This window comes from Gymnoscopelus braueri, assembly GCF_963280865.1.
Source record: "Gymnoscopelus braueri genome assembly, chromosome: 14".
Lineage (NCBI taxonomy): Eukaryota > Metazoa > Chordata > Actinopteri > Myctophiformes > Myctophidae > Gymnoscopelus > Gymnoscopelus braueri.
This window is the reverse complement of record NC_137619.1, coordinates 39,356,041-39,376,170: the sequence shown is the minus strand read 5'-3', so window position 1 is coordinate 39,376,170 and position 20,130 is coordinate 39,356,041. Positions and strand designations below refer to the sequence as shown.

Below are 20,130 nucleotides of genomic sequence, written 5' to 3'. Positions count from 1 at the left end.
TTAGTTAAAAATTGTATCTTTAAAAAATATATATATTCAAAGATTTGCACACATTTTCAAAATGTTTCAAAAATAGCAGATCTACAAGTTCATAGCACGGCACTCGGTGCCGTGCTATGAACTTGTATATCTGCTATTTTTGAATAGCCAAAAGTATAAAATATGGATAAAGTGGTTACACAGATGCGTTCCCGGTTTGAATGGGTTAATGAAGATTTACTGCATTCCATTTAAATTCATAACCAAACCTCACGTCGATTCAGGATTTGGCTTGAGGCCACAACAGGGAAGCAAAGTCGAGGCACTACAGTCAGCCACAAAGAACAGTTCTTTTGACCATGATCTAAGAATGTACAGTAGATCACCCCTATACAGCATCATTACACACATTCAAAGAAAAGTCAACTGCATTCATACAAATAATGGACAGACGTATCGTTTGAACGTCGTTTATTTTTTCACACCACGGCATTAACATAATTTATAAAGCAATTCTGTTCCACTGAATAATGTACAATAAAAAATAAAATGTTGTATGGGCAAATGAGTCAAGACGATTGATGTATTTGATTCTGCAAGCTTAGAACACAATACAGCTCTGGTGTTCAGCGTTAAGGTTAACTAGGGTATAATTTGGCAAATATATTTTTTCTATTATGCTCATACTAGTCAATGGAACTAGTAAACGGGATGAAAAAAAATCTGACCAATGCATTCAATAATTTAAATTCAAGTCACAGTAGGTTATGCCATGGTTGCAGAAGTTTGCTGTCCTCTTGAGGACAGAGACCGTTATTACACTTTTGCATGGCATGCTTAAAAATAAAGATGACATCATTGTAGGACATGTCTAAGGAAGTCCTTTAACACATAAAACTGTAAACAAATCAGAATTAGCAAATCACTCCTGTAGAAGAGGAAGCTTTTTAAAGTGTCAATATTTATATTATCTGCAATCATTTTATATATATACATTATTAGGCCCAACTATATGCCTTAAGGCCGCAATCCTTAAGTTTTATGTCCTCCTCTGATGGAGAGGTCACTGCAGCTCAGTGAAGGCCAGGTGAGATATCAGGCTTATGAGCTTCGAGCAAATAGGCAAAACACTTTTCCTTTCTTGCTAAAAAATTTAATTCATTTAATACATTATTCAAAAAACACATGTATTACAGTCTCTCAGAGTTGGAGGCTACTGAAATTAATTCACCGCATGGATGACACCAACCTCTTATTTTTCTTTAAGAAAAAGATATGGATTTTATTGAGATCATAATTTACAGAGGACAGGGAAGGGAAGGGTTGGGCGAGTGTCATACTTCCGTTTCTGTATCCGTTTCCGCTGACTGTCCTGTGCCACTCGAATGCTGAGCTCCTCGTCTAGACGCTCCCATCCCTTTGCACCACCTTTGACTGCAGATAAAATGAACCGCCCACTGCCTTGTCGTTGACCTTGTGAACAGGTGCTCATAGATCTTCTGGATCTTCCTCAGGGGTCAGTGTGGAGACGTTGAGGATCTGAATGAGGAGAGCATAGGGTCTGTGGTGATACTTCAGCACCATGGACAGTGGCCTAGCCATTGGCCAGCCAACTGAGGGGAGGTACGTGCCAATCGACCAATTCTTTGTTTACCAACATTGAGACTGGACGCACAGGTGACTGTTTCATGTAATCAATTCCCAACAGATCCCCAAACCTGTTGTTTTGGGGTGTGCTGGTTTCAGTTCATTCAACCCCCTCTTGTGTGTTGTTGGCTAGTGGGGTGCGCCCTAGCGAGACATATATACACTTCACCCCGCAACGGTATTGCACGCCGAGAACAGCTGACACGCAAGCTCACAACCGCGTCACGGATGCGACCGTCGTGAGCTTGGAGGTCTGCTATTCTCGGCCGTTCTCTGCGTGCGGGACGGAGCATAAATTAGGCTTGACGGGCTGCGGCTGCGCGAGCAAGAGCAGGTTCTGGTGCCATGATCATAGAGCGCTCCCTCCGTTCTTATGACAGCCACTGGAGGTTGGGTTTAGGGGACAACTGCTTTGAATTGCTATTATTGTTTACACACAACAGAAACCAAGGATTACATACTTCAAGAGCGAGAGATCACAGTAAAAATCCTAAGCATTCTTCCTCCACACTGGGAGAAAAACAGCATCTGAAAGTTTGTTGGGATGCATTTTTACACGTGAGGCTGTGACCACTTTTACATTGCATCTTATGAGCGGTGGGGTTCATTTGGTGCCGGCCTGCACGCGCATACTGGTTCTTATCAGTGTGACGTTGTCCTTTAAGGCGTCTATTCACCTATTCAATCAGAAGTGATATGGTCCTATCTCGGACCCTACCACTGGTGTTCCACAGCCTCTCAGGCACTGGCGTTTTAATTCAGCCCTACTTTCTGAAATATAGAGGAAGAATTGACCAGACTGCTGGTAAATACAATACCAAAAGGGTCCAATTGGTTTCCTATAAATAAAGCGTACAACAAGTTTTAAAAAGGGGTAGTTCGCTTACCTATCAATTACCCACCACATGAAGCCATGGAGATATTAAATGTATAAACTCCAAAACAACCAGTGTAATCCAAGGAGGACTGCTGCACTGTAGAGGTTATAAGCGAATGTTTTAAATATAGTTTTGCTCTTGTTAAGCTTGGCCCCCATTTACTTCATCAGAAACAAAATCTCCCCCTTTAACTGCAACGCATTTCCATTGTGTTATGGAATAAATGTATAAGCCGTTACTATTCATTACATTTCTTAAAAGTTATTATCAATTATTGAGGTAAAATCAATTTACAGGGACAATTTTGTTTGGACACAATTTCACTATTGGCTCCATCTCAGGTATTACTAATAGACAATTTGTAATAGTAAATAATATTTACTAACTTAACGCTTAAAGATTTGTTATCTAAACATTTGAACCTTTTTCCTCTTTTTTTTTTTTACCATTATAGAACCAAAATGGGGAATCGATAACCAGAATTGGAATTGATAAAATCCTAACGACAACCCACTCCTGTTAGAGGTGCCTATAACGTTAGCCGAAATAGCTGGAGCCATATAAATGCAATCTGGGTAGTCACGTGTCCGGATGGAATTCCAGACAAAGATGATCTCATCATTGTTTGCAATGTTTATCATCTGTGATAATATTGTTTTTTTTACAGCATGACACTGATGCATGTTTTAAAATGTGAACGTGGCAACCGCTGGGAAGCTTTAAAAAAACTACTTTAAAAGCTTTACAAAGACTTGGAAAAATAATGTATCCTTCTACACAGAAGACCAAGGCAGTACCATTCTACACAGAAGACCAAGAAAGTATTTACTGCTTCAAGCTCATAAGCACAATATCCCCCCTGGCCTAGCAGGGATTCTGTCTTGAAAGAGTGGTTCAAGTTTGGTATCATATGCAGGAGACCGGGGTTCGAATCCCGGGTAGGATATGAAACTTACCGATTGCAGCTTTATTTAGCTCAGAAAGCTGTCGTGTCACCAAAGTCTTTGTTCCACCGTGCAAACAAATCAAGAGTCTGTGGGTGGACGCTGGGTTTTATACGTTTCAAGGAATCTTCAAAGTCTTTGAGTTGGATGTTCCGCACCTGCACATACAAATAAACATAACCATGTTGTAACACGTTTTACACAAAGGCACAGTTATCGAAAACCATCAAGTAATTATACTATAATAATCCAGTTTGGATTTTTCATTTATGGTAGTCAACCACAGATTTAAACATAGCACTCTCTGATGAAGTATATAGGGCTTATGTGGTTTAATCCCCCAACTTTATTACAAAACATAATCTTAAAATCAATCAAATGTTTTGAGATTTGTATGTGTCTTTAAAAACAGTTGATACCCCTGCTGTTGAGGTAGAATCCTGCCATGCATCTACTTATATTGAGGTTGAGTGCCGGCCCTCTCTGACAGATATGTAGCCGTTTATCATACCACAATATCAACATGAATTCAATGACCTTATTGTTCTTACGCATAAATAGTATAATTTGGTACGTGCACTACCTGGATTGGCCTTGTTTTTTCTTTTTTACATTTTGAGATTTTATCAACTCACCTCACTAGCAGCCATGTTCCGGACTTGTGTTGGTCCCAATTCTGTGTTAAAGATTATTTTATTACTCAATAAGAAGCTGATTGACTACACAGAAGCCAAAATATAAGTACGAGTAATATCTCAGCAACTAATTACAACTTACCCCTAATTGGCCCAAGTGCAGCATCTTTGGCTAATGAAGTCAGATCACTTCCTGAGTAACCCACACTCACTCTGAAAATAAATGCCCAAGAATTAACCCAAATGTAAAAAATTAAGCATTATGGCATACAATAGTAGTTGCGTGCAATGTAGGACTGGAACTCACTTTGCTAAATGGCCCATCTCTTTTTCCTTAAGTGGATTCCCATGCTTTCCCAAAAGATTTTTGAGCAGCTTGAATCTTGTCTGAGAATGAGAAACCCACACCATATGAATTATTAAGTCAAACATCTTGCACCTTTCAGATTTCAAAGGTAATCAAAAGACACACTGAAATAACTGCACATTTCATCAGTAATATCAAAACACTCCTCGGTCTACTCTACTCCATAGTTACCTCCTCATTTGGTAAAGCCACATAGATTCTCTTTGCAAAGCGCCTGTAAGATAAACAGAAAATTATGAACCACACTGAAGTTCCTTGCACAAAAATAACACTGAGGGGCAAATTCACTAAGAATAGATATGGATAGTGGCCGCTGATAACACCATAAATTGTGCATCACCAGCATGAACCACTTTCTGCCCCGTCTTAACACATTCCACGCCAGAGTTTAATATCATAATGTACTCACCAGTGCCAGCGATTTATTGTTGTTTTTTAGTTTTTTTCACGTCGCCACAGACCTCGCTAAATCCGTTAAAATCGCGCGTTCAACTGTTTGTAAACACACAGGGTAGCTGTGTGAGACGCCCAGCGAAGACCGTTTCGATCTGCGATCCGCCATCTTGAAGCTACAGCGGTTTATGTTAAACAGCGATCAGCGAAGAGAAAAACAACAACCGAGAAAATGGAGATTTAGTTTCCGCTTTAGAGTGGAGGCGGATGGGAACGAAAATCTCCGGATATGGATAATTCAGTTTCCGGTGGAGCTACAATGAAATGTGTCGTGACGAACGAGGCCTACAATGAAATGTGAACCTGCAAAAAAAAGAAAGAAAAAAGACCACTTTGCGTAGATCTACGCGACTGGCACGCTGCGCAATTATTTAGGTTCGCGTAGATCTACGCGATTGGCACTCAATGTGTTAACACATTGGGTGCCAGAGGTTTATTAAAATATTATATGTTGAGTGCCTGCATTTCTTCCATCCACTTGCGTTATACGTTTCGTGCTGCAGAAGCCCCGACGCGGAAGTGCATGTAAACAAAGCGTGCGTGCGAGACGGCGGAGGGTCCCGACTAACGCCTGGAACAATAATATTTCCAACGCGATCCTCCATTGCAGCGTGATCGCCGATCGGAAACGGCTCGTTTCCACCACATTAAAAAGAAATGGAGATATTAAGCTTTTAGTCTAGGAGATAACATTGAAAACGCCGACCGGAAGGATTTTTGACATGGAGCCTCATCCAGCCTCTTCTTCTCTGAAACTCCTTGGGTGATGTCAAAGTTTCGTTTTAGCGCCCCACGTGGGCCACTCGTATAAAAATAGAATTGGGTCAAAAACGGTCCGGACCGTTTTCGGCACTTCTCGTTTGGACCCTCAAAAACGGTCCGGACCGTTTTTGGCATTCAATGTGTTAAAGGGGACTTCCGGCGCCCAACCGGAAGTCTCGCTACTTCCGGTGGGGCGCATTCAAGACAATCACGTTGCATAGTGTTCTGTCACTATGAACCGTCAGATCTCACAAAAAAAAAAAAAAGCTATTACAATACGCGATTTTCTTGCACGGGTTTCTAGCTGCGGCGGACCCGGGATGGAGTAATGACATTTTTCTACTGTACCACTCGTCCTAGGACATCATATCTTCATATAAAAAGGTAAGAAAAGCGTCGGGCGGAATTCTCCTTTAAGGTCTAATTCAAAAAGGATATTGAGCTAAATCTGTGAATGATATTACAGCATAAACACGAGTGCAATTTGCCCTTGTTTTGTCGATTGCAGTTATCCATGTGGCAAAATTTAAATGGTGGCTTTGCAACGCACTACTTATTTATGTGCTGCTGATGCACCTTTGACAGTCACCGAGGAGTTTGTGGAGCAGGTGCCCGAGGTATTATGTCAGCTTATAATAAGCCTGAAAATTGACAATTCTAGTGTAGTAATCAAAACGCATACTTTTATTAGAGCCAATGGACTCAACCACACTTTTATTAGAGCCAATGGACTCAACCACTGGCAAGTTGATGGTCTTTTGTCCAGAAATAATACTTGACATGGCTGACCCTAATGTCTGCTGGTTGAGCAGATGGACTTTCTTTCAATTTGCGTTACAAAAAGTGCTTGAATTGGGCCAGTACTCATTGGTACCAGACCAGTACCAGTTCTACTGATGAGTTGGCAGCACAGTTAAGGGTGCATTTTGCCTTTTGTGGATGCTGCGAGAATTACATGGTTTCTTTTTTTGTTATCTGTACAGGTTTAGCGGCCGCAAAAGCTGTGCAATAATTTTGTGAATTCACCCCTGAATAACATGAATGACTGCTTGTACCTGAGTACTGCTTCATCAAGCTCCTGAGGCCTGTTAGTGGCTCCCATTACCAACACTCTCTGATCTCCCTCTGACTGCACCTGAAACCAAGAAGATCTCTCATGAAAGCATGTCATAGGTCACTAGTAAAATAACAGAAAGCTCCTGACAAAAATGTGAGTAATGCACACAGAGTTCAATGTAAAGCCTCAGCTGCCCTGACTATGCTCAGGCAGCTTCCTAAGAGCAAAATGGCTGACATGTGGATAATGGTCAACGGATGGCAAATATGTTACTCTTCTTACCCCATCAAACTCAATGAGGAATTCGGTTTTTAATCGACGACTAGCGTCATGTTCTCCTTCCCTTCTTTCACAAAGCAGGCTGTCAATTTCATCTGGATGAATATTTCAGAGAAAAAACAATAAGAGATATAAATTAGTTGATATTTCATTATCCTCAGATTTATTTTTAATAGATTTGTAGTTTTTCTCCCCAATTAAGTCGTTATGCCAATTAATTCCTCCCCACACACATTTCTGTGTTGTCACTGCTGCCAAAGCCAGATGTATCAAGGTGGATTCGAACCCACAACCTCCGCGGTGGTGGGCAGATAGACAGCACCACCCTTCACATTTATCAAAATAAAAAAGCAAAAACAAGTAAAGAAAACATATGTTTTGTTAGACTTTGAACACTAACCAATAAAGATGATCGAAGGCTGTAATTCCCTGGCAACAGCGAACAGAGCTCGGACAAGCTTCTCACCCTCTCCCACCTGTGGTGGCGACAGCAAGACCAGACAATGACTTTTGTTCCCTACCTTCGACATACAGTACCATGAAGCCTACTGTGGGGTCCTACATACAAAACCTAAACTTCAAGTGTAATCTTACATATTTAGAAGTCAGACTGGCAGCACTGATGTTGAAGAATGTAGCCTTCGACTCCACTGCAACTGCTTTAGCCTGGTTAAAAGGAAACGACAAGGAAATCAAGGGCATGACACCCTGTTACTCCAGGATAAGTTCCACCCCTACGCACACTATTAGATCTCTACAAAATGCTGGACATCGCTCCAAGCGACCTAGACTCTCTCCTGGCTCCCAAGCTGTGGAATGACCTCTCCCCCTCAGTAAAGACCGCAGACTCACTCCACATTTTCCAATAAATCTGAAAATTCACCTCTTCAGACTCCACCTCACTCCTAGTATCCCTTCTTGTTGCCTATTTTGTCATAGATGCTAAATATACTATGCAGATGAGATGCTCTGGATAAGAACATCTGCCAAGTGCCTAAATTGTAAATACGCAATGGCTGTACATTTCAGTTTGATGTACCCAGTTAAAAGCGCTACCACGCACCATAACACATTTTGATCCGTATTAAATTGCTATTTTGCGCTGGAAATGACTCATGTAACTTACCAACATGGTCTTCCCATTTCCTGGAGGACCAAATAAAAGCAACCCACGTGCTGGACTTCTCAGGCCAGTAAACAGCTAAAGTGTCAACATAAAGAACAACAACACTGAATTAGCTTATATATTTTTTTGTGGTACAAATGACACCAGAAAATTTAAATATCTCTTTATTCTTTAAGTGATTACCTCTGGTCTTATTGAAGGAAGGATGACGATCTCCTGGAGGGCTTGCTTGGCCAGATCCTGACCAGCAACGTCGTCAAAGCAAACAGCTGCACCACTGTGGTGAAAAAAAGAAAACAGAAGAAAGCAACACTATATACATTTGCAGTTTGTTTGTTTAATAATGCTGACAGTTTCACTATCAGTACAACAAAACCCCATTAAATGTGGTAAGAAGAGCCTCCCCTATAAATACCTGTCAACAATTTCATTAAGAATCAAGTTGGCCAATTTGCTGTCCACATTCTTAAAGTTTTTCATGTCCGTCTTTCTGGGCTGCTTCACGGCTGAAGGTTTTCCATTTTGCACTTTTCCCACTCTTGGTGTAACCTTGAGGAATATTAACACACATTTAAATCCATGACCTACCAAAAGCAATTTGACAGTATATGCATCTACACAGCTTAAAAAACAAACCTCACCTTAACATCACAGGATCTGGGAGCTGGTCTGAAAGTAGCGGAGGGTTTTGATGCACCACCTGCTCCAGTCTGGCTTTTTAGTCCAGGCTTTGACTTGGGTGAGAGTTCATTTGAGACATTCTGAGGATAGTTTTTCCTTTTAGATGCCAGTGTAGCTTCTGTGAAAGGGGATACGTTTTAATATTGGGGCAGCATTCTCTCAGAAATCATTAATTAATTCAATCTTTATTTAATCTTGAATAACTGTTTAAAGGTAGGGTAAGTGATTTGCAATTATTCAAATAATTGCAAAATGGGTCTATGTTCTGATAGTGCTCGTTACTATAGAGTGTCCTGTCCATATAAGGAGTCTCCATGTCTCTCCAGCTCTTTATAAAACAGAAAATGCATTTTCGTTTCAGTTTCAGTTTCATTTCCAATTTTATCCAATCAGGATAGAGAACTCAATCAGGATATAGATTAAACAAGTGAAATTGGAAGTGATGACACTAAGAAATGAGCAGGCAAAATTGGAACTGGAACACTATAAAAATGAAGCTTAAAAAGTGGTACTTTCTCCTGATTGGCTGAGATTTTGACACCTACCGGAAAATGTATTTTCTGTTTATTATAGAGCTGGAGAGACGGGGAGACTCCTGTTACTGAACAAACACTCTATAGCAATGATTACTATCAGAATATAGTGCTTTAACCTTTAAAAAAAATACTTTTTGTTTTAACCCAAAAATATCACTTACCCTACCTTTAAGCAATGATGCAAGATTACAATTCACAAAAAACAAACAATCATTTATTTAACCACTTACAAACTGGCATTCCTATGTTGGGAATGTCATTCTAAAAATGACGAACATGTTCACAAATGGAAGATCAACAAGCTCATAACGCCTCGCGATGCAACGCGTTGAACCTGTAGATCAGCTATTTTCACCGTGCTACAACATTGTACCAAAGTATAAAATAGGGCTTAAATTGTTAAGAAGCAAAACAGTTAAAAAAGGAATAAACTGTTAAAACCGAATAGACAGAATAAACAGTAGACTGTTTAAAAAAGGTATAAACATACAAATCAACAATAGATTCAGCTAAAACAATTACAGTCTGGTAATGGATCTGGTAATGGATTTCTATCATAATCCTAAAATGTCCAGGCGGGACAAGAAAATTCAGTTTCAAGTCACGGCGCAGGAAATTCCAAGAACACTGAACAGAGTCCAGTCTTACCATCAGTCCTAGCATGACTGAGGCCCCCAGAGAACCAGCCACTCACTGGAGCAACGTAAAAAGTGGACCAGACTGAGTTCCAATGCAACATAGCAGTAATATACTGTAATAATAGGATGTAACTTTCCAACTAGGGCTTCAGAGATATACAGATACCAGTGACCATTGCATCTCTCAGACAGAGAAGACCAACCGACCTCATCATAAAGGATACAGTGGCGAGTTTTAAAGCCATCATCAGTAACAAACCTACAGTAGGTATGGAGGAAGGCAGCAGTATGTCTACAGCTTACAATCAGTAGTAAAGTTGATTCGACAATCCTCTCCCTACACAATAAGGGACAGCTAAATGTATTTCTACATAAAGAGTTAATATTTTATCATATAACTTGCCAGCAAGGTTCCTAATGTTATAATTACATAAATTTGTCATCATGCCAGATGCCATGATATCATAATTTATATCATATATGATTATCAAAAAGTAGGTTCGCTATTGCATCAATAGAACCTAGATCAGCGAAAGGGGGTCTGTATACTCGTTCAACAACCACAGATGTAGGTCCCATCTTAATCCTCAGAACAGGACATTTACAACGTTTTGGTCTGGTGGTGACAGCATCCTGAACTTTTGCAGGAACGTGATTAACATAAATAACGGCCCCCTTCCAGCTCTTTCCCCTCTACACGTTGAAGGCAATTAAAGGGATATTTCATGTTAAAAAGTTTTAAGTTATAATGGGCTTGTATAGGAAGGGGGCGTGTCTGATAAAATGAATATCAAATATCTAAATAATGAATCAAGCAACTTAAAAACGGTCTGGAGGGCTCACAAAAGCCTGAGTAGAAGATAAAATGACCCAAAGTTTTTTGAAAGTGAAATATCCCTTTAAAGGGTAAGACCACTTTGGTAGAGGTTTGGGTTGTGCCATGATGTAACCCCAAAGGTGGGCAAGAAATCAAAAATAATTGCTCCATTGATTAGAAATTGATAATAAAAAATATGCTCCTCATTGACTTACATTGTACGGTAAAACAGCTCTCAAAGTCACTCTTTTAGCACATAAATGAACCCAAACATAGCTGATTCAGACAATATAGAACCTCACCAAACCCAGTACTGTTTGTTTTTTTAATAAAAATGTCAACTTCCTGTTGATTTTACTATTTGAAGATCTGGATCCGGATCCGCGGATCCGGATTATAAAAAAAAAAAAACAGTACTGGGTTTGGTGATGTTCTATATTGTCTGAATCAACTTTGTTTGCGTTTGTTTATGGGCTAAAAGAGTGACTTTGAGAGCTGTTTTACCGTACGATGTAAGTCAATGAGGAGCATATTTTGAATTATCAATTTCTAATCAATGGAGCAATTATTTTTTATTTCTTGCCCACCTTTGGAGTTACATCATGGCAAGGTAACTACACAACCCAAACCTCTACCAAAGTGGTCTTGCCCTTTAAGTTTATGTTCGAGTGACTGATTATGTACAGTACACTTCAAATAGTGAATACTCGGGTAGGTATCATCAAAGGGTTGTTATTGTTCACCTAGGCTTAGTTGATGAATAAAGGGGTAATTTCAGAAGTACTTACTAATGTATTTGGAGATGTCAGTGTGGGACTTACAGTGTGTCTATGAAGGCTTTGCAGGGATGTAGTGTGAGTTCGATGTTCATGCATAAAAGACAAGATCCTTCATGATTTGGATGGAGACGATCGTGTTTGTGGAGATCCATCATTTCAGAATGTGGTGAATAAATCACTATTGTACCTCACCCTAAGGTCCAAAAGTGATTGATTTCTGACAGATACCCCAGGGATATCATTTGGCATATGGTAGGTAGGTAAACACAGTCAGCAGCACGGGTCTTCATCACTGTCAACTCTAGTTATTCACAACTCAACACTTCTTTTTTTTAACCCATTAAGACCCGAGGCTGATTCAACAAATTGTCTTCTAAATCTAAAATCCTAGCAGTTTTTTTTTTTTTAACTATGGTGCTACAGTATATCAGTGGTTCTCAAACTTTTTCATGTCAAGGACCCCCAAAATGATATGTATTTGGCCGCAGACCCCCATCTCAAAATATTTCGTTCCAGGGACCCCCAGAAGCAAAGATTTGAGTTACAAATGTTTGCTTTAAAACTATATTTATATTCAGATTTTTGCACAAATATTCGCAATTTTTCCAAAAATAGCAGATCTACAAGCTCGTAGCGTTTGTAGATCTGCTATTTTTGAATAGCCAAAGAAATCTAAAAATGACACGGACGCGTTCCCGGTCTTAATGAGTTAAGATGGCCCCATGCCACCATGCTCACTTACCCAATAGTGCAAGTCTTTCTTTTGCCATGGTGAGATTAGTCACCATTTTATCTTGAAGTCTCTTTGACCGATCATATTGCTCTCCTAGAAACAAAACACAGAGCAACGGTCACATGAGAGCAGCTCTACCACAGACACTACTCACTGATGTTTCTAGCTGCATAATTGATTATTCATACTCAGTGGTGGAAAGTAACTAAGTACATTTACTTAAGTACTGTGAAGTACAATTTTGAGGTATTTGTACTTTACTTGAGTATTTCCAATTTCCAACACTTTTACTTCTACTCCACTACATCTCAAGAGGCAAATATTGTACTTTTACTCCACTACAATTATATCAGAACTTTAGTTACTAGTTACTTTTCAGATATAAATTATGATATTATGAAACATACATTTATCACTTTAGCCCTGTTTTATGCATAGGCTATTTGAAAATAGCTTGTAGATCTGCTATTTTCAAACATTTTAGTACTTTTACTTTTGGTACTTTAAGTACATTTTGATGCCAATACTTTTGTACTTTAACTCAAGTAAATTTTGAATTCTGGACTTTTACTTGTAACAGAGTATTTCTATTTTGCAGTATTGGTACTTTTACTAAAGTAAAGAATTTGAGTACTTTTTCCACCACTGTTCATACTGCATCATCATACATCACCTTGTCCTGTGACCTCAACTGCAATACCCCGGTCAAGCTCAGCAATGCCTTTCTTGTACCACTGGACAGCATCTTCCTTCACACCTGCCATGATTCCACAGAGCATGTTATGACAGTAGCGATTGAATAAAACATAACATGACACTGTAAGACAGGGGTCTTCAACGTTTTTCAGGCCAAGGACCCCCTAGCTGAGAGAGAGATGAAGCAGGGACCCCCCCACTACATATTGCAAAAAATTGGTTTGCAGATTAAACTTTTTAATAGTTCATTGGATGCATTCTAATGTGTATTTTCAGATAGTTAACCTTTTAAACCCTCAATATTTAGTCAACTTGACCGTTGGCTCTGTACTTTGTCTGCTCTTTTTCCCCCTCTACAGCAACTCCCTGAAAATAACCGATCTACAAGCTCATAACGCCTCACGCTGCGAGGTGTTGTGAGCTTGTAGATCTGCTATTTTTGGCTAATGTTCCCCATCACACAAGGATTTGGCGGACCCCCCGTAGTAACTCTGAGGTCCCGGACCCCTTGTTGAAGACCCCTGCGGTAAGACATTCTCTCTTTCTTTTGTGGTGGATAAACAGCACTCATAATAACACTGTGGTGCTATATTTTATGTTTATGTGCCACTGTAAGTGTAGTGATGTAGCTTTTGTCAAGCTACCAGCTGCATGGAGAATAAAGAAAGCTACGTCATTCTGACAGTAATGTAGCCAGTGGTGTAGAGTAACCAAGTAGATTTACTCAAGCACTGTACTTAAGTACACTTTACAGGGTCATTTCCAAATTCCTGTACTTTTACTTCTACTCCACTACATCTCAGAGGCAAATATTGTCCTTTTACTCCACTACAATTATTTGAAAACTTTGGTTACTGGTAGATTTTGATTATTATTACAAAACATACATTAACCACTTCAAATCAGCCCTACAGTATATACATTTCGGTCATTTGAAAATATGGTGAAGGCAACAAGACAGCTAAAGGAAATGATTGCTAATAGTTGCCTCAATTCTGTGAAAATAGCTAAATGTGCTTTTTTTTTTAAATGATGTGCCATATTGTCTATTCCACAGCGCTACACATTTTAAAACAAGCCACTTATCAAATAAATAAATAAAATATTATTTGGGGGGGGAAAGCCGATCTACAAGCTGGATTATTATTAGCCAAATCAATCAATCACAGCACATCACAGCATGTTGTGAATGTGAGCTTGTAGATCAGTCATTTTCTAATCTTTTTAGCATATAAAGACATACCCAAAATTGGGATGTCAGGGTTAAAGTGGTAGCTAAACTTTCGAAAACCTGGACACTGTGGGAAGTTATCCACTGACTGTATACTGGCAGGTGGCAGTCCTGAGACAAGCATTAAATGTGGCATGGTCCAAGTATATTCCATGTTTGGAGTTTCAATAATTCACAACTATAATAACACTACTAATCCATGGAAACCCTCCATCCACAGCCTAGGACCTCCTCCAACCTAAAAGTTAGCTCACGTCTGATCAAAGTTAGGTGCCTTCACATTAAACTATTGTGACACTGCATTCAATTAAAATCTGTCTCATTAATCATTCATCATGTACACATCCTTTTTGTCTCCCAAGTTTCCTTGTTCCAGTGTTCCATTGGGATTTTATCCTTGACGTTTCCGTGAGAAGCATTTAATATGTACTTATTATGTCTAATAAATCAAAACAAATCAAGTGTAGCTTGTAGGGTGTGTCTTTTTCCATTGTTACATGTGCATGCCTTGGACTTTCTCATCAACAGAGAATACCTGATCACCTTAATGGAATCCATTAGCTACCGTACCTTGCCAAACCAAGTGGTTTAGCTGGTAGAACTTGATCTCCTTCTGTCCTCAAGTAACACTGTCTTTTGAAAAGCCAGCAATCTCTATATTAGGCATATGATGTATAATACGCACCCACTCACCTTTGCAACTAAGTGGCCCTTTTGAGGTTGAAGCACTGTCTGTACTGATGAGACTCAATTATTATTATCCAAAAATAATTAGGATTGAATCTCGGTGGTTAAGTGGCTCAGTAGTTAATGCAGACATAGCCATACTATTGTTTTAAAAATGTGCAGCACATTGGAATAGACCCTATGACACATTAAGAGTCCATTTGTATACATTTACGGCTAGGCCACTGTATTTTTGGTAAGATGATTATTTTGCATGTCCGTAGCAAAAATGAAATATTAATGAAAATGTCCATCACAAGTTGCCATGGTGATGACCCCTGCTTGTGACAACAACGGGACATTCTTCTGCAGGATGAGTACTTTCTACTTTAGGTAGTAAGTACATTTTGATACCAATATACTTTTGTACTTTTACTCAGGTCAATTTTGGATTCCGGACTTTTACAAGTTGTAACAGAGTATTTCTACATTGCAGTATTGATACTTTTACTCAAGTAAAACATTTGAGTACTTTTTCCACCACTGATCATTCTGACAGTTGTGTATATCAACAAAGCTATAGGTGGTCAGTGACTTTGACCAGTTTCACTTTCAAAACCTTGTGCATGTCACACAAACAGAATGCGATGCGTTTTGTTGATCCAACAAATGTTTCCATATAGTCCTATCCACAAATCCACCATTTAACTTCCACAATCCACATGATCAAAACCATTGGTGTCGTGTGTGCGTGCCGCATTCTGTTTGTGTGACATGCATGATGCAACGGTTTTGAAAGTGAAACTGGTCAAAGTCACTATATAGCCACCTACTGTAGCTATCAACAACAAGCTATAGTTTAAACTTTATAGCTACTTAAACCAACCTTACTGCCAGACAATGACACAACATGTAATGAACAACAACATGTATCATCAACAGATTATGAGCAATGCACCTCCAACATCTTCATCGATCCTTAGTGCCTCAGAAATGCATTCGAACGCCTTCTTGTGCTGACTTTTAATCACTTCAGCGTTGTCTCTGCTCCTGTTTGTTTGGGCCGACATGGCTCTCTCTAGAAGAACACACAGCTGAGTCAGCAGGGGGCTGTTAATGAAGACACACAGCTGAGAGGACGTTGATTATACACTCTAAAGGCCAGCTTGAAATCCAAGAGCCAGCCTGACCGATACTATTAAATAAATGCTGAAATGTTTACAGGGAACCTAAGGGAAGACCAAAATATTACTGTGCTCGATTTGATCAATAGTTCCGGTGGGCGGGGCACAGTCATTGTTGCCAGATTTGTGTGAGAGAAATAAGCAACCAGGTCTAGGAAAACAAGCCCAAAAGAAGCAACCAGGCCACATGAGCATTTAACCTAATGCATTGGCGATTTGAAAATAGCCGATCTACAAGCTCCCAACGCGTCACAATGTTTACAAGCTACTTTACAGAAAAAGAAGCCCAAAGTCGCTTATAATAAGCCGACATGGCAACAATGGTGGCGTGTGTTTAGGTGTTTACGCGAGATGTGTTGTTCCCCTGAAACCGCTGTGAAACTGACTGCTGCCCCCTACTGCTGCCACCAGTAGGTAATCAGTGCATCTACACAACACAGTCCATAATAGTCTAGAAAGTTAAGTGGGGTCCACGAGCATAGGGTGGATTCTTTTTTTGCCACCTGGTTTTTCTTAATCCTTGAAGTGTGTATTTTAAGATTCTGCCAGGTAACAGGCTGAAAAAATGCCCCATGGTGTTCATTTTAACCCTTTATTACACATATCCCGAACCCAAACCAGAAAATGGAAAAAAATTAAAAGAGCACAACTTTTGAAGGAAACCACATACAGAGACAAATTATTATTTCCCCCAAACAATTTGGACCCAAAGAATTCAATAATAAAGTGGTTATTATTCAGATTTAAGTATCTTGACTCTATTACGGAACATAAACCGCAAAAACAAAGCGGAAATTTTTCAGATCACATATATAATTCAGTTTTTACTAAATATTTAAGGTGGACTTTTCTTACCGACTACATTTTCTCAATCCTTGAAGATGTATTTTAAGATTCTGCCAGGTACCAGGCTGAAATAATGTCCCATGGGGACACTATCTTATCTATCTTTAACTATCTTTTAACTATCTTTTAACACTATCTTACACATATTCCCCCAAAATGGAAAAAAATATGCAAATAGCTAATCTTAGGAAGTGTAAAACATACAGAGACAAATTAACAAATGTTTCCATACAATGTGTGTGTGTGTGTGTGTGTGTGTGTGTGTGTGTGTGTGTGTGTGTGTGTGTGTGTGTGTGTGTGTGTGTGTGTGTGTGTGTGTGTGTGTGTGTGTGTGTGTGTGTGTTTAAGAGCAGGCTTAAAACGTTCCTTCCATTTGGGGAACAACAGCACCATCATTATCCATTGTCTCTAATATTGTTAAAGGCAGTGCAGTGCCACGTTTGATTACCTCATTAACAAATGACATGACCTGCCTTGTGAACAAACAGGTATGGAATGCCCTTCCACAGGTCTTGAGAGGTGCAGCCTCAGTGGACATTTTTAAGAACCACTTAAAAACACTACTGTTTAAACAAGCATTTGTGGTATGTCTTAGATTTTTAGTCAGAGTTGTTAAGTCTTTCTGATAAAGAGTAGCCATAGTACTTTCTTTGACAGCTGTTTTATGCAAAACAAGATATCATTAGCAATGCTATATTAATGTGGTTCAATACTTAAGCATGTTGAATAGCCTGTATTGGTTGTCTCTTGGCCTGTTATGGTATTATAGTCATATAATATATTAATAATTGTCTTTAGAATTTAAACCCAACTCCATCGGCGGTGCCTTGAGGGAAGTATGACTGTCCTCTCCCTTTATGGAGGACACCTGTGTTTAGGGGAGACTGGTGCACGGACAACCACCAAACGGTCCTTGACAGATCTGGGTCAGGATCCAGTGGCATTGAGTCCAGATGACCGGGGGCCCTTTTCTGCTGCAGCCTTCATCTGCCATCCCAGCTGTTGTGATGCTCCCATAAAGTCAGCCATCATCCTCCGCCTGTCCCACCACTGAGGTCTTGGTTAGATGGCTCAGGATCTGAGGGCTACACAAGCTTCACCACGACAGGGTCGCTGCAGTAGGACCGTAGGGACGTGGACCCGATGGGAGGAGGCAGCTGACCGGAAGATATCGTGGACAGAGCTACGGAGATCTGAGCCACTCCGGATCAAGTTCCTCATTCAGTCGGTGTACGATGTCCTCCCAAGCCCGTCCAACCTCTTCCACTGGGGCTTGGCCGAGACTCCACTATGCCCTCTCTGCCAGAGAGGAGGATCGCTGGAGCACATCCTGAGCTGCTGCCCAAGGGCACTAGGAGACGGGCGTTACAGCTGGCGCCATGACCAAGTGCTGCGGGTCATCGCAGAGGTCATCAGCACAGGGATCTCCACCAGCAAACACCAACAACCAACAATGCAGTCCATCGCCTTTGTTAGGGCTGGGGAGAAGCCACAGCAGAACCTGAGTCAAGCAGGGGGGCTGCTGGCAACAGCTCGGGACTGGCAGCTGAAGGTCGACCTATAGGTAGACAGCTCAAATTCCCGGAGAACATCACAGCGACCACACTCAGGCCAGACATGGTCCTGCTGTCAGAAACAACAAGGCAAGTGGTCCTGCTGGTGTTGACTGTTCCCTGGAAGACCGGATGGAGGAGGCCTTTGAGAGGAAGAGGGCCAAGTATGAGGAGCTGGCAGGCGAATGCCGAAGCAGGAGATGGAGGACCCGATGCAACCCCATCGAGGTCGGATGCAGAGGATTCGTCGGCCAGTCTCTCATCAGGGCACTCAAGATGCTGGGAGTGAAGGGACTGCACAACAGTATATATATCCACATATGTGCGTGCGTGCGTGCGAGAGGGGTAGATGGCTCAGGATCTGAGGGCTACACAAGCTTCACCACGACAGGGTGACAATTCACACATTTCTTCTGTCATCCCTTCTAAATAGTCAATTTCCTCCTCGTGCTTTAGTGGTGTGTGTAACAGATTCACATCATCATCCTCTTTATCCTTGTCCACATTGTATTGTTCAAGTTCTTCCCTATTTACTTGGCTGGTGTCTTCTTGGCTCAAAGTTAAGACACCATCGCTATTGCACCATCGTTTAAACTCCTCATTGTCATCGTCTCCAAACATTTCCTCTGTCATCCCCTCTAAATAGTCAATTTCCTCCTCGTGCTTTAGTGGTGTTATTTCTGATATTTCTGAACCATGACGGCGACCTGGCCTAATTATAGCTCTGCACACACGTCATGCGAAGTCCGGCCTCTCTGGCCTCTCCTCTCGGCTCCTCTCCTCCCCTCTCCTCCCTCCCCGCTTTGCTTTGCGGCCCTAACCTCTAGTCCCATCCTCCCAACCTCGGTCATGTGATAAAGACAAGGGCGCCGATACTGCGGGTGCTTCGGGGCTAAAGCACCCATTGGAAATGAAGAGCACCCATGACAAACTCATCACAAAAAAAGAAAAAGAAAAAAACACCGACATCTTCACTTCATGGAGTACTTCATTTTTGGTACCAAATTAACCGCATTAAAGTAGCAAAACCCCCCTAAAAAGGTAACAAACCCTGATAATAACCGCACGCACGTGCGTGCTACGCGCGCACGCGCACGCGCGCGGACACAAAACGGCGCCCCTGGATAAAGAGGTCAGACTTCCTGTATCTGGTTGCTATGGCAACCTGCCAGATCAGGCTGAGGGTCTGATAGGCAAATCAGAGAATCAATCAAACCGAGAGTCCGATCACTGATCGAGGTGGGGTAAGATGCCTAAAACATAGCCATAGCTCTGATCAACAGTCTGTGACGGGTCTTGGAGGCATATGGAGTGATGTGCTTGCAAATCACTGCCGAACTTTCTGAGCTTTTGTCAATTATATAGTAGTAAGATTGTGGAAATTGGCATATAAAAATAGCATGCCTTCATCTGGTAGCTTTCCAGTCTATCAACAGTGTTATTCTGTATTTATTCTTTAAATCTTTCTCTCAGCCCCTACCCCTCTTGCACGCACGCACGCACGCATGCACGCACGCACGTACCACTACCCACGCACGCACCCACGCACGTATGGGCAGTTGGACAAATCCATGTATGGGAATAAAAGGGACAAGGACGGACAAATACAGAGATCTCCATATATGGTCAAGGACTGACAGACA

The 20,130-nt window shown here is 40.8% G+C and overlaps 1 protein-coding gene across 2 annotated transcripts; it reads right to left on the bottom strand.

Moving 5' to 3' along the window:
- Window positions 1–1,235: 1,235 nt before the first annotated feature.
- Window positions 1,236–16,174, bottom strand: LOC308099794 (spastin-like). Of its 2 annotated transcripts, XM_080448588.1 has the most exons (18): window positions 16,134–16,174; window positions 15,863–15,982; window positions 12,985–13,068; window positions 12,321–12,404; window positions 8,769–8,926; window positions 8,543–8,676; window positions 8,311–8,404; window positions 8,128–8,202; window positions 7,596–7,667; window positions 7,402–7,477; window positions 7,005–7,096; window positions 6,721–6,800; window positions 4,622–4,664; window positions 4,391–4,470; window positions 4,226–4,296; window positions 4,084–4,124; window positions 3,461–3,606; window positions 1,236–1,518 (listed from the first exon to the last, which is right to left on the bottom strand). In XM_080448588.1, exons 2-17 carry the CDS (start codon window positions 15,972–15,974, stop codon window positions 3,481–3,483), a joined length of 1,422 nt encoding a protein of 473 aa, XP_080304714.1. In that variant the 5' UTR covers window positions 15,975–15,982; window positions 16,134–16,174; the 3' UTR covers window positions 1,236–1,518; window positions 3,461–3,480. The 2 variants fall into 2 exon arrangements, with proteins under 2 accessions (XP_080304714.1, XP_080304713.1); XM_080448587.1 differs by having other exon boundaries at window positions 15,863–16,169.
- Between the last annotated feature and the right edge of the window lie 3,956 nt (window positions 16,175–20,130).